Genomic DNA, 13900 nt, shown 5'->3' with positions numbered 1-13900 from the left:
ATGTCATTTTGAACCCAATTACATATTATATTAAACACCATGTAACCTTCTTATTCACAACTGAAGAAAAGATAAAAACACATTCATTTTATTGAAGAAAGTTTTTTGATCAAGGAAACAGAAAAATGGCCCCAAAAATACCCACAGGTTTCACTTGTGCAAGGAAGCAGGAAAAAATGAAGCAAGGGTTTTAGAGCTGAAATGGTGATACTGCAGAAACTGAGCAGTGTCCCCATTTTAAAAGCATGAAAGTTCTGCCTGTGAAAGAGGGTGATCTTATGTACCACAAAATAGAATTAAATTGCCACAAGGGGTGGTGGGGACCACTGCCTTGGATTACCTTTTTAAAAGGATTTAATAAATGAATGGGTAGTAGGTATACGAATATCAGTCATGATTGCTGAATGGAACCTATATGGATCTCTTTAAATTACAGATACTGGGGACCATATCCACAAAGGGAGTCAAAACACATAAGGCTGTGTTTATCATGGAGTTCACAGAGCTTGGGTAGCCATGTACTTGGTTTTCATATAATGTTTGAGTTGCATCTGGATGGTGTAAGGTGTAAGGTGGGGAACCAGAAGGAATATTGGGGAGGGGAGGCTTGAGGGCCATTGGCCTAAGGACAGAAAATTGAAGATAGTCATCAACTATGTGACTTGCTTGTCAAATAGTTTCCTCAAAACATCTGGCTGCCTGTTGCAGGGAACAGATTTGGAACTAGTGACAGACTTTGGCCTAATGCAGCAAGATGATTCTTAAGTTGCCTAGACTTGCTTCGGTCCGGTGATAGAAATACATCAGGGCTGCGATCACACACACTAAACAATCCACTTTCAATCCACTTTTCAACTGGATTTTTGTCACCTATTGGGGGGGGGGGCAAAGCAATAGGGACAAACGAGTGTCAAAAGTGACTGTGTGGAAGTGGCCATAGTAAAATCCAGTTGGAAAGTGCATGGAAAGCAGATTGTTTAGTATGCATGATCGCAGCCCAGGTATCTTCAGTCTGTTCTAAGAGTCCAGAAATATGTGTTAAGAAATGGGAGGGGGGGATGGGAATATGAACGTTGCTAGGGTAAATAAAATCCAAAATGCAGAGCAGTTTGCAGGTTAAACAAACTAGAGGCATGACTCATAATAAATTATGCTGTGTGGGGGGAAAAAGTTGATTTCTCGAAGTACCACATCGTCAACTACACATTCACATAAACCCAGAATTATAAAATAAAGTCATCAGGTATTTTCCAACTGTAGTTCTGAGCAAAAGGGTAAACAGCTGTCCCCTATTTATCCATATTCATGGTTCTGTATAAAGATGTCATTTCCCCCCCTTTAGCCATCTGTTTTCTAATGTGCGCACTCCAGATATTTTGTTAGCTTTCTTTTGTATTCTAAGAGATCTGTTGAAAAAGAACATGTTGACCCAAATTGTTCACTCAAGGTGTGGATGAGCGGTAGGTTTAGTGGTATGACATTGCTTCCTACCTTTTTAAAAATTATTTTTTCCCCAGTGACATTGACTTTCTAATTGCTTAAGTATGCTGAGCAGAGACTTCCAGGGAACAATCCATCATGATTCCTGCGTTCCATTACTGGCCGATAACAACTAATTTAGACACTTTTGTTGTTGTTCAGTCACACAGTCGAGTCCGACTCTTCGCGACCCCATGGACCAGATCCCGCCAGGCCTTCCAGTCTTCTGCCATCCTCTGAAGTTTGCTCAATAGTTTAGACACTACCTGTGGGTAAATACAACTAGAACCATTACCAAACCAAGCCACCCTTATATTCTGATGGAATCCTGACCCTATCTGGATTAATACAACCCAGAGCCAGTTTGGTTTAGTGGTTGTCAGCAAGCTGCCATTCTGTTTTGTGTGACCTCTGTGTACATATCCTTACCCTGTTGCACCCGGCTTGTTTCTACCATCCTGCTTCTGTGCTGGAATGCATAAGATAACTGCTGGTGGATGTGTGGGGGAGAAGATGCTGTAATGCTTGCCTATTGCTTATCTTATGAGAACTGCACCTGTGTTTTGTCTGATGTTCTGCCTGGTTCCCATAGAATGGGCGCGCAACCGTTTCATTAGCCCGCCAGCGGGAATGTTATTCATTGGATATGTATCTGTTTGAATTTCCTTTATTATGCTAGCCCTACCTGTGTATCCCCAGTTCTAACAAAGAACGTGTTTGAGTATGTCTTCAACGCTTTGAAATAAATTTTGCTTTTCTTGAAAACGTGGATTTATTCTCGATGCTTGGGGATCCAACACCCAACAGCAGAAACTCATTAGGATTGGCTACTTTAGGGGGTGTGTGGCCTAACATGCAAAGGGGTTCCTGCTACAAAAAAAGGCCCTGGGTTTTGACAACAAACAAGGTAAACAGAATAAGAAGCAAAAGGTGGGTGTGGCCGGATGGCCACACTTCTGGTAACGTGGGGGTGTGGCCTAATATGTTAATGTGCTGTGCTGTCAGGGGTGTGGCCTATTATGCTAATGAGTTCCTGCTGTTGGGTGTGGCCTATTATCTGCTAGGCTTTTTCTACAAAAAAAGCCCTGGAAGCAGGTATTATCTGACATCAACCCCCACCCCCCACTGCCAATTTAGACAGGAGCAAACCGGCCAGCGTGTTTCTGGCAACGTTTGTGGCTTTTCCCCCCTGGTTTGTTTATTTCATTTATCTGTATCCTGCCTTTTCCCGCAGTGGGTGCCCAAAGTGGCTCACACCATCTGCCTCTCCTCTTTATTATTCTCACAACAACCTTGTGAGGGAGGTTAGGCCGATAGGGCGTGACTGTCCCGAGGTCACCCAGTGAGCTTCCGTGCCACGCGTCGGGACTGGAACTTGGGACTCCCCGATGCTCGTTCAGTATTTTCACTACTGTGTGCCACGCTGGCTCCGAACTGGAGTTAGCTTGGCCTTTTTGGCCTTCATTGTAGTGGTCGAGGAAGAGGCCTACCTTTCTGGGGTAACTCTGGGTCTCTCTCTCTCTCTGCAGAACGGATACATCAATTTTGAGAAGCACCGCAAGGTATGTGGCTTGGCAGGAGATACAAGGAGTGGGTCGAGGGAATGAAGGGGGTGCCCCCAGCCTCTGGGAAGACGGGAGCCACCCGTTCACACTTCTTTTTCCTCCGCCAGGAGTTCGAAATCTTGACGCAGCTGCGCCTCCTGCAGGCCGCCTGCCGCAACTACACCCTGAGGCCTGACCGCACCTTCCAGGGATGGTTGCAGCGCCTCCCCCGCCTCACTGAGGGCAAAAGGTGGGCACTTCTCTTTGTTGTCCCCCTCCCCCACGTCTGTGTTCACCTGTTAAAAACAGGGACGGGCACACACCAAACCACGAAGCAAAATTCATCACTAACTTTGCCCAGTTCGTAAAGCGAAGTTCGTGTGATGGGTCTACCGTCATGATCTTCCGTGAACCTCTAAAGCCATTTGTGGCCAGAGCAGAAGGCAGGGGTTTAAAGGGACTCTGAATCCCCTTTAAACCCTGCTTTCTGCTCCCCGCTACTCAACAGTTTTTGCAGCTTTCTGCAAACCCCATTGAAAACTTGTCGACATGGTTTGCTGGGGCCACAAACCTTCCAGTTCATGGTTTGACCACAAACTGAAACGAACCATGTTTTTGCACTTCGTGCCCATCCCTAGTTAAAAATCAGGAACTTTGCCTTGCGGTTTAGAGAGCCATCTTTCCTATTCGGGTAGTTACCCAGAGGCCTGAGAAAAGCTGCCTCCGTGAGGTCGAGTGTCTTCCTGAAAGAATTTTGGAAATGTCCAATCTATAAGTACTTACCGCTAGTGCTGTATTGTTTCTGTTCTTCTCATTCGCCAGTTTTGTGTGGTGGTTAAGAGTGGCGGACTCTAATCTGAGAGAACCGGGTTTGATTCGATTCCCCACTCCTCCACATGCAGCCAGCTGGGTGGCCTTGGGCAAGCCACAGTTCTCTCAGAGCTGATCTCTCAGGAGCAGTCCTCAAAAGAGCTCTCTCAGCCCCACCCACCTCATAGGGTGTCTGTTGTGGGAAGATTGTAAGCCGCTCTGAGACTCCGAGTGAAGGGCGGGGTATAAATCCACCTCTCCTCCTCCTCCTCAAGGTTGGATTCTCGTTTGCCACTTATAAATTAATTTTTCATTTTGTTGGGTTCTGTGCGGTCTTTGTGTGCCACTTTCCGGGGGGGGGGCCCCAGCACCCCCATAATGGTTCTCGAAGAGCTTTGCAGTCATCCCATCAGTTGTCAGTGTGACCAGGTGGCTCAGACCCGGGGGGGGGGGGACCCTTTGAAAGTTCCCATCCAAGCGCTGGGAGAAGAGACTTTCTGAGCACTGCCCCCTTATGGGTCCGAAAGGATTCACTGCCACAGGAAGTGGTGGCGGCTACAAGCATGGACGGCTCCAAAAGGGAATTAGATGAGCATCTGGAGCAGAGGTCCGTCAGTGGCTATTAGCCACAAGGTATAGATAGGGGCTCTGGGGCAAGTGATGCTCTGTCTTCTTGGTGCCTGGGGGGGGGGCAACAGTGGGAGGGGCTTCTAATGTCATGGCCCCACTGGTGGACCTCCTGAGGGCACCTGGTATTTCTGGCCACTGTGTGACACAGAGTGTTGGACTGGATGGGCCTTTGGCCTGATCCAACATTGGCATCTCTTATGTTCTTATGTTCTTATGACTGTAAACTAAATATGAGCAGTCAGTGTGATGCGGCAGCAAAAAAGACAAATTCCGTCTTGGGTTGTATCAAAAGGGCCATAGCTTTGAAATCGCAGGAGGTCACAGCCCCTCTGTAGACTGCCTTGGTCAGGCCGCCCCTGGAGTCCTCCTGTGTGCAGTTCTGGAGGCCTCGCTGCAAAAACATGTGGCCTTAGCTAGGGATAAATTCGGAACTTGTAAGCCGCTCAGAGACCCTTCGGGGTTGGAGCGGGGTAGAAATCGAAGATATAAATAAAATAAATAAATAAATAAAAAGGATGTGGGCAAAATCGAGAGGGTGCGGAAGAGATGACGAGGAGGATCCGGGGTCTGGAGACTGAGCCCTGCGAGGAAAGGCTGAGGGCCCTGGGAATGTTTAGTTTGGAGAAGAGGAGACTGAGAGGGGACATGATTGCTCTCTTTCAACATTTGAAAGGCTGTCAATTGGAGGAGGGCCAGGAGCTGTTCCAGTTGGCAGCAGAGGAGAGGACCCGAAGCAACGGGTTCAAATTACTTGCAGAAAGTTATCGGCTGGATATTAGGAAGAACTTCACGGTCAGAGTGGCTCAAAGGTGGAATCGGCTGCCTAGGGAGCTGGTGAGCTTCCCTTCACTGGCAGCTTTCGAGAAGAGGCTGGATGGATATTTGTCAGAGATGCTTTCGGCTGGTCGTGCATTGGGCAGGGGGTTGGACTAGATCAGTGGTGGCGAACCTATGGCACGTGTGCCAGAGGCGGCACACAGAGCCCCTCCCTGGGCAGGCGTGCCATCGCCCCAGCCAGGCCCAGACCGTCATTAAAGTGTGGAATTCTCTACCAAATAATTTTAAGTAAACGAAAGCATTTGGGATTGCTTTCCTTACTTTGTTTGGATCCTCTTATGTTAATGTATGAGTTGTTTTTTCTAAAGTGAAACCTCAGTATTCAGGTTAAATTGCCGTGTTGGCACTTTGCGATCAATAAGTGGGTTTTGGGTCGCGGTTTGGGCACTCGGTCTCTAAAAGGTCCGTCATCACTGGGCTAGATGGTCTCTGTATGGACCCTTCCAACTCTTATGATGCTAGGATGTCCAAGAACTGCCGGTGCCGGTGCTCTGTATGCCATGAAGTGGGGGGCAGATGTTCCCCCTCCCCGAGTCCTCCCCCCCTCCAGCTGTCCCTGCCTCGGCCGCCGTCTTCCATCGCCTCCCCCGAGGATCCTCTGCTGAGCCGCTTTCTGCAGTGTCTGCGGGATGCCAGATTAGCCAGCCAGCTGGAGGCCGGGAAGGTCGTGACGTTCTTGGCACAGAGTTCCGGAGACAGCCCTCCCTGGGTGCTCCGTGTGTGCCGTGGGCCTCTGTAGAATGACGTTCCAGCTTGTGCGTTGGACAGAGAGGGCTGTGCTCCCAACCAGCCGGAAAGGCTGGTCCCAACGAAACGGGAGATTTTGGTTTTGGTTTTGGCTACAAGCGGACTGATCCGACGGCCTCCCTCCAGAATGATGGAGGGGCGTTTCTAACACGGGGCCTCCCCCTTTCTCTTTCTCCCACAGCTACCAGCTTTCCTGTGCTATCGAGCCCCTCGGGGAGGGAGGGACCCCCACCAGACCCGTGAAGCCTTCCGTGGTCATCACCCACTGCACAGAGTGAGAGAGGGGGGCCGAGTGGGTGGGGGAAGGTTGCAAAGTTTCGCCCCCACCCCCCCGGGCCACACACCAGGCCTGATCGTGTTTCTGGCCTCCCGGTGTACTGGTTAGGAGGAGCACCAGTTTGGTGTCGTGCGTAGGAGCGCGGACTCTAATCTGGGAGGACCGGGTTTGATCCCCCACTCCTCCACTGGCAGCTGCTGCAGTCCTCGAGAGCCAGTTTGGTGTCGTGGTTAAGTGTGCGGACTCTAATCTGGGAGAACCGGGTTTGATTCCCCACTCCTCTACTTGCACCTGGCTGGATGACCTCGGGCAAGCCGTAGTTCTGATAAGAGCTGTTCTTGAAAAAAGAGCAGTTTCTGTCAGAGCTCTCTCAGCCCCACCTACCCCACAGGGTGTCTGTTGCAGGGAGGGGGAGGGAAAGGAGGTTGTAAGCCGCTCTGAGACACCTTTGGGTAGTGAAGGGCAGGGTATAAATCCAATCTCTTCTCTTCTTCTTCTAATCTGGGAGAACCGGGTTTGATTCCCCACTCCTCCACTTGCACCTTGGGCAAGCCATAGTTCTGTCAGAGCTGTCCTTGAAAAAAGAGCCGTTTCTGTCAAAAGCTCTCTTAGCCCCACCGACCTCAGAGAGTGTCTGTTGCGGGGAGGGGGAGGGAAAGGAGCTTGTAAGCCGCTCTGAGACTCCTTCGGGTAGTGAAGGGCGGGGTATAAATCCAATCTCTGAGAGAGAGAGAGAGAGAGAGAGAGAGAGAGAGAGAGAGCTCTCAGCCCCACCTACCTCCCAGGGTGTCTGTTGTGGGGAGGGAAAAGGGATTTTAAGCTGCTCTGAGACTCTTGAGTGAAGGGCTGGGTAGAAATCCAATCGCCTCCTCCTCTCTCTGCAAGAGAGGGGCAGTGTGTGTGTGTGTGGGGGAGAGGCAGAGGGTTTCTCCTAACTGGCCTCCTCCTCTCTTCCTTCTCTGTAGCATGCTCAGCTCCATCGGGATCGGCGCGCCCATGTCCTGGGACAAGCCCGGCTCCCCCCAGGCGCCCCCCGACCTGCTGGTCTCTTCTGCTCCTTCCCTGGCCCAGGTGACTACTGCAAGGGGGCCCCTTCCAAGCACACACCCCCACCCCCCCGTTCTCCTGCCTCCTCCCAGCTGTGGGAACGGGGGCCCTGGGAAGAAACCCACAAAGGCCCCAAACCATTCCTTGTGGTCTTGCATTCAGCACTGGGCCGTTTGCTTCGGGTCCGGGGATCTGGTCAGGGAGTTGGGAACCCTCCTGCCGGCCAACGATCCAGACTTCGACGCAGGCTCATGGTGCTCTCCGTTTTCTGCTCTTGTTGGCAACCCGTGTTCCCTCTAAGCAGAGTCAGTGTGCGCCAGCTCACCGTTTTTCAGCCTCCGGCGCACACGTTTTTTGTCTCGGCTCAGGAAGGAGGGCTCCGGAGCAAACTGATCGATGCAGCAGCCACATCGCTCGCTCACCGCTTTAATGCCAGGAGCTCGGAAAGTAGGGTTTTTGCTCACAAGACTCCACAGCTTAGAACAGGGGGGGGGGGCAGACTCACTCGACGCAAGAGCCCCGTAGAATAAACGTCAGGTGTTTGAGAGCCGCAAGGCATGAACAAATATTACACGTTTTTACTGTGAGATATGCAGGAGGAAAACGATGGCGAACCTAAACAGCATGATAAAAAGCAGAGACATCTCCCTGCCAACAAAAGTCCGCATGGTCAAAGTAATGGTATTCCCAGTAGTCACGTATGGCTGCGAGAGTTGGACTATAAGGAAGGCCGAGCGCCGAAGAATAGATTCTTTTGAACTATGGTGCTGGAGAAGACTCTTGAGAGTCCCTTGGACTGCAAGAAGATCAAATCAGTCAGTCCTAAAAGAAATCAACCCTGACTGTTCCCTAGAAGGCCAGATAATGAAACTGAAGCTCAAATACTTTGGCCACCAAATGAGAAGGGAGCACTCACTGGAGAAGACCCTGATGCTGGGAAAGATTGAAGGTCAAAGAAGACGGGGACGGCAAAGGACGAGATGGTTAGACAGTGTCATCGATGCAACGAACATGAAATTGAGCCAACTTCAGAGGACGGCGGAAAACCGGAAGGCCTGGCGCGATCTGGTCCATGGGGTCGCGGAGAGTCAGACTCAACTCTGCGACTGAACAACAACAAATGCAGATTTGCTTTTTACTAACATTAAATGAGACGGCCAGAAACAACAACGGAAGGGGTAAAAGCAGATATTGATAATGATATTTATTTCTCCAATGGTATTTGATTGCTAACGATATTCAGCTCCCCCAGTCGCCCTGCCGGGAGCCGTGCTGTATGCGTGAAAGAGCCGCCTGCGGCTCCCGAGCCACAGTTTGGCCACCCCTGTCTTAGAGGGAACACTGGTGGCAGTCAATGTTCCCTCTAAGCTGTGGAGTCTTGTGAGCAAAAATTCTACCTTGTGAGCTGCTGGCATGAAAGTTGTGAGCGACCGATTTTGCAACTGCATAGATTAGTTTGCTCCGGAGCCCTCCTCCCTGAGGTGAGACAAAAATGTGTGAGCCAGAGGCTAAAAAACTATGAGCTAGCTCACACTAACTCAGCTTAGAGGGAACACTGGTGGCAGTGGCTGTCCAGCGTCTCAAGAGGGCCTTTCCCAGCACCTGCCCTCTGCGACCTTACAACCAAGAAAGGCTAGGGATCCGGGCCCCTTCCGCGTACATGGCGTGTACTGTGACCCACTCCGGAATGGGTGCCGCCGTGCACTCCTTCCCCGCGTGGACCCTTTGGCTGCTCCCCCACATGCTGCCCTCACTGACCCTCACTTGCCTTCCTTCCCCAGCAAACAAAGTGGCCCTCGGTCTCCGTGCTCGACAGAGCCACAGAGGACGACCTGCCCTCTTCGCCTGGGGGCTTGGCCCCACCACCACCCGCCACTGGGGGCGGCTTTGCCCGCGGGCACCGGCGCTCGGCGTCCTGCGGGTCGGCCTACCCCAAACCCCCCACGCCCGGGAGCCCCGCTGCCTCAGAGTGCCGCTTCATCCGCGTGCGCATGGAGCTGCAGAATGGCACTCTCTACAAGTTCTAGTGGCCTTGTGGCAAAGAAAACAGAAGAGAAGCCCGTATTGGATCAGGCCAACGGCCCATCCAGCCCAACACTCTGGGTCACCCAGTGGCCCAAATAACCAGGTCAAGGATCAGGCCAAGGACATAAGAACAGAAGAGAAGCCCATGTTGGGTCAGGCCAGTGGCCCATCCAGCCCAACACTCTGGGTCACACAGTGGCCAGAAATACCAGGTGCCATCGGGAGGTCCAGCAGCGGGGCCAGAACACTAGAAGCCCTCCCACTGTTGACCCCCCCCCCAAGCACCAAGAAGACAGAGCATCCCTTGCCCCAGACCCAGAGTTCATATAAGAATATAAGAGAAGCCAGTGTTGGATCTGGCCAATGGCCCACCCCGTCCAACACTCTGTCTGTCACACAGTGGCTAAAAACACCAGGTGCCATCAGGAGGTCCAGCAGTGGGGCCAGGACACTAGAAGCCCTCCCACTATTCCCCCCTCCCAGCACCAAGAATACAGAGCGTCACTTGCCCCAGACCAAGAGTTCCTATCTATACCTTAAGAATATAAGAGAAGCCAGTGTTGGATCAAGCCAATGGCCCATCCAGTCAAACACTCTGTGTCACACAGTGGCCAAAAATACCAGGTGCCATCAGGAGGTCCAGCAGTGGGGCCAAGACACTAGAAGCCCCTCCCACTGTTGCCCCCCCCCCCAAGAACCAAGAATACAGAGCATCCTTTGCCCCAGACAGAAGAACATAAGAGAAGCCAATGTTGGATCAGGCCAAAGGCCCATCCAGTCCAACACTCTGTATCACACAGTGGCCAGAAATACCAGGGGCCCTCAGGAGGTCCAGCAGCAGGGCCAGGACATTAGAAGCCCTCCCACTGTTACCCCCCGCAAGCACCAAGAAGACAGAGCATCCCTTGCCCCATAAGAACTTAAGAGAAGCGAATGTTGGATCAGGCCAAAGGCCCATCCAGTCCAACACTCTCTGGGTCACACAGTGGCCAAAAATACCAGGTGCCTTCAGGAGGTCCAGCAGTGGGGTCAGGGCACCAGGAGCCCTCCCTCTGTCTCTCCCCCCCCCCCCAAGCACCAAGGAGGATTCCCTAGGAGGGATGGCTGAAGAAGAGTTTGGGACTTCTCCATTTAGAAAAGAGAGGACTAAAGGAAAAAAACGACAGAGGTTTATAAAACAAAGTTAGCATCCAGTGGGGGCACCTATAAGACCAACAAAGTCTTATTCAAGGCGTGAGCTTTCGTGCGCACACACACTTCGTCAGACGATGAAATGGAATGACAGATCATAGTCGCCTATATAGGAGTGGCTTGTTCGATTAGCATGCAAAATCGTGAGGACGCCCTTTTTTAAAACAGATCAAAAGGATGTCAAGTTTAGTTCCTGGTTATCATCTGTGATGCATGAGGTGGAGAGAGCTGACAGAGGACTTTGTCTCCATTTCCCAAAAAACTAGCGCTCGAGGGCATCCAGTGAAGCCAATGGGCAGTAGGCTCAGGACGGACAGAAGGAAATACTGCTTTACACAAGAAGTGATTAAAAGACCGAGCCAGGATTCAAAATGATCTGGATAGGCTGGAACAGTGGGCGGAGACAAATAAAATGCATTTCAATAGAGAGAAGTGCAAAGTCCTACACTTAGGTTACAAAAAATCAAAGGCACAGATATAGAATGGGAGGGACTTGGCTTGACAGCAGCACATGTGAAAGGGATCTAGGTGTTCCGGTTGATCACAAGCTAAACATGAGCCTGCAGTGCGACGTGGCTGCGAAGAAAGCTAATGCAATCTTAGGATGCATAAACAGAAGCATTGTGTCCAGATCATGGGAGGTGGTCGTTCCGCTCTATTCTGCTGTGGTCAGGCCTCACCTGGAGTCCTGTGTCCAGTTCTAGGCACCACATTTTAGGAAGGGCGTTGACAAGCTCGAGCGTGTCCAGAAGAGGACAACCAGGATGGTGAGAGGGTTGGAATCCAAGTCTTATGAGGAAAGGTTGAAGGGTCTGTTTGGCCTGGGAAAGAGAAGGCTTAGAGGGGACATGGTTGCAGTCTTCAAGTAGAAAATGGAGCAGATCTATTCTCTCTTGCTCCGGATTGCAAGACTAGATCTAATGGGTGGGAACTACAAGGGAGTCGTTACCGGCTAAATATCAGGAGAAACTTCCTAACTGTAAGAGTGGTTGAGCAGTGGAACAGACTGCCCCTCGGGAGGTGGTGGATGCTCCGCTGGGCGTTTTCAAGCGGAGGCTGGACGACCATCGTTCAAGTATGCTGTAGGTATCGCAGGGCTGTCTTTCAGCTATGCTCCTGCAGAGCTGGGGGTTGGACTAGATGACCTGCAAGGTCCCTTCCAACTCTAACATTTTCCGAGCAGAGGGCTGAGCCTGTGGAACTCCCTGCTGGAAGAGGAGGAGGGAAGGGAAGGCAGTCTGTTTGACAGGACAACTTAGATGGGTCTTCAGTGGGGCACCTCAAAGTAGCTGTTTTACTGCAAAGGAATCTCAGGAACAGACTGGAATGGGAGATTGCTGAATTACAAGTTATTAGAATATGCAGGACAGTGGAACCCCCAGGGCTTAACAGAGATATCGGCTTCTTATCTCACTACACACACAGAGTCATTCTCTTCTTACGTATACCCAGAAATTAAATTTTGTTGGTCTTATAGAGGCCACTGGACTCAAACTTGGTTCTCACATCTGTTGTTAACTCCTTTATTATCTGTATGCCAACTTCCATGGGTGTTCAGGATGCTGGGGAGAGTTTGTTTTTACACTTCTAGTATCTTGAGGATTTTTTTTCTCCAGGTACAGTTAGTAAAATAATTCTTGCTGGGGTAAAATACAACTGCCTGCTTTAGGGAGAACAGAAAAATGAAGCAGGTTACCCCCATCGATACGATTTATCGGTGTTTCTCTGCGTTGCGGCTCTGTTAACGGTTAAGGGACCTTTCACCATGAAATTAAGAGAGCCAGTAGTTACCATACAGAGCAGGGAAAACACCCGGGCCCCGATGGCTACTGGATGAAAGGGACTTTTCCGAGCAGAGGGCTGAATGCGCTCCCCTTCCCCCCTCCCCTCTCGTTCGCTGTCTTCGGCAGGTGACGAGTCAGGACAAGGCGCCCACCGTGATCGCGAAGGTGCTGGAGAAGCACAACCAGGATCGGGGCCTGGCCCCCAACTATGAGCTGGTGCAGCTCCTGGGCGAAGGCCGAGGTGAGAACTCGGGAGGGAGAGAGGGAGGGCCGGGTGGGGGGAAGTGGCTGTCTGTCGAGGGTCCCATCCTGCCTGGTCCTTTTAACAGGAGATGCCAGGGATTGAACCTGGGGCTTTCTGCATGCCAAGCAGAGGCTCCAGCACTGAGCCACAGACTCTCTTGACAACTCTCCTGGGTCTCAGGTGAAGGTCTTTGCCATCTCCTCTCACCTGGTCCTGTTTAACTGGAGAAGCTGCTGGGGATTGAACCTGGGGCCTGCCTCCTGCATGCCAAGCAGAGGCTCTGCCACTGAGCCACGGCCCCTCTCGACAGCTCTCCAGGGTCTCAGGCTGAGGTCTTTGCCATCTCCTCCCGCCTGGTCTTTTTAACTGGAGATGCCTGGGATTGAACCAGGGACCTTCTGCATGCCAAGCAGATGCTCTTCCACTGAGCCACAGCCCCTCTTGACAGCTCTCCAGGGTCTCAGGCTGAGGTCTTTGCCATCTCCTCCCGCCTGGTCCTTTTAACTGGAGATGCCGGGGATTGAACCAGGGACCTTCTGCATGCCAAGCAGATGCTCTTCCACTGAGCCACAGCCCCTCTTGACAGCTCTCCAGGGTCTCAGGTGAAGGTCTTTCCCATCACCTCCCGCCTGGTCCTTTTAACTGGATTGAACTTGAGACCTTCTGTGTGCCAAGCAGATGCTCTTCCACTGAGCCACAGCCCCTCTTGAGAGCTCTCCAGGGTCTCAGGTGAAGGTCTTTCCCATCCCCTCCCGCCTGGTCCTTTTAACTGGAGATGCCGGGGATTGAACCAGGGACCTTCTGCATGCCAAGCAGAGGCTCTGCCACTGAGCCGCCTGGTCCTTTTAACTGGAGATGCCGGGGATTGAACCAGGGACCTTCTGCATGCCAAGCAGAGGCTCTGCCACTGAGCCGCCTGGTCCTTTTAACTGGAGATGCCGGGGATTGAACCAGGGACCTTCTGCATGCCAAGCAGAGGCTCTGCCACTGAGCCGCCTGGTCCTTTTAACTGGAGATGCCGGGGATTGAACCAGGGACCTTCTGCATGCCAAGCAGAGGCTCTGCCACTGAGCCGCCTGGTCCTTTTAACTGGAGATGCCGGGGATTGAACCAGGGACCTTCTGCATGCCAAGCAGAGGCTCTGCCACTGAGCCGCCTGGTCCTTTTAACTGGAGATGCCGGGGATTGAACCAGGGACCTTCTGCATGCCAAGCAGAGGCTCTGCCACTGAGCCGCCTGGTCCTTTTAACTGGAGATGCCGGGGATTGAACCAGGGACCTTCTGC

At 51.7% G+C, this 13900-nt stretch overlaps 1 protein-coding gene across 1 annotated transcript in view; it reads left to right on the top strand.

Annotated features, from left to right (window-relative positions):
* RGL2 (ral guanine nucleotide dissociation stimulator-like 2) overlaps positions 1-13900 on the top strand; it is a 40331-nt gene that overhangs the window by 24487 nt on the left and 1944 nt on the right. The window contains exons 11-17 of the mRNA XM_015410259.1: positions 3009-3041; positions 3152-3273; positions 6229-6321; positions 7290-7395; positions 9153-9397; positions 11638-11662; positions 12498-12612. Coding sequence (XP_015265745.1) covers positions 3009-3041; positions 3152-3273; positions 6229-6321; positions 7290-7395; positions 9153-9397; positions 11638-11662; positions 12498-12612 — 739 coding nt within the window. The remainder of the gene's footprint in view (positions 1-3008; positions 3042-3151; positions 3274-6228; positions 6322-7289; positions 7396-9152; positions 9398-11637; positions 11663-12497; positions 12613-13900) is intronic.

This window comes from Gekko japonicus, unplaced genomic scaffold, assembly GCF_001447785.1.
Source record: "Gekko japonicus isolate JY-2015 unplaced genomic scaffold, Gekko_japonicus_V1.1 scaffold1280, whole genome shotgun sequence".
Classification (NCBI taxonomy): Eukaryota; Metazoa; Chordata; class Lepidosauria; order Squamata; family Gekkonidae; genus Gekko; species Gekko japonicus.
The sequence above is the reverse complement of the archived record's forward strand: the minus strand, read 5'-3'. Positions and strand labels throughout refer to the sequence as shown.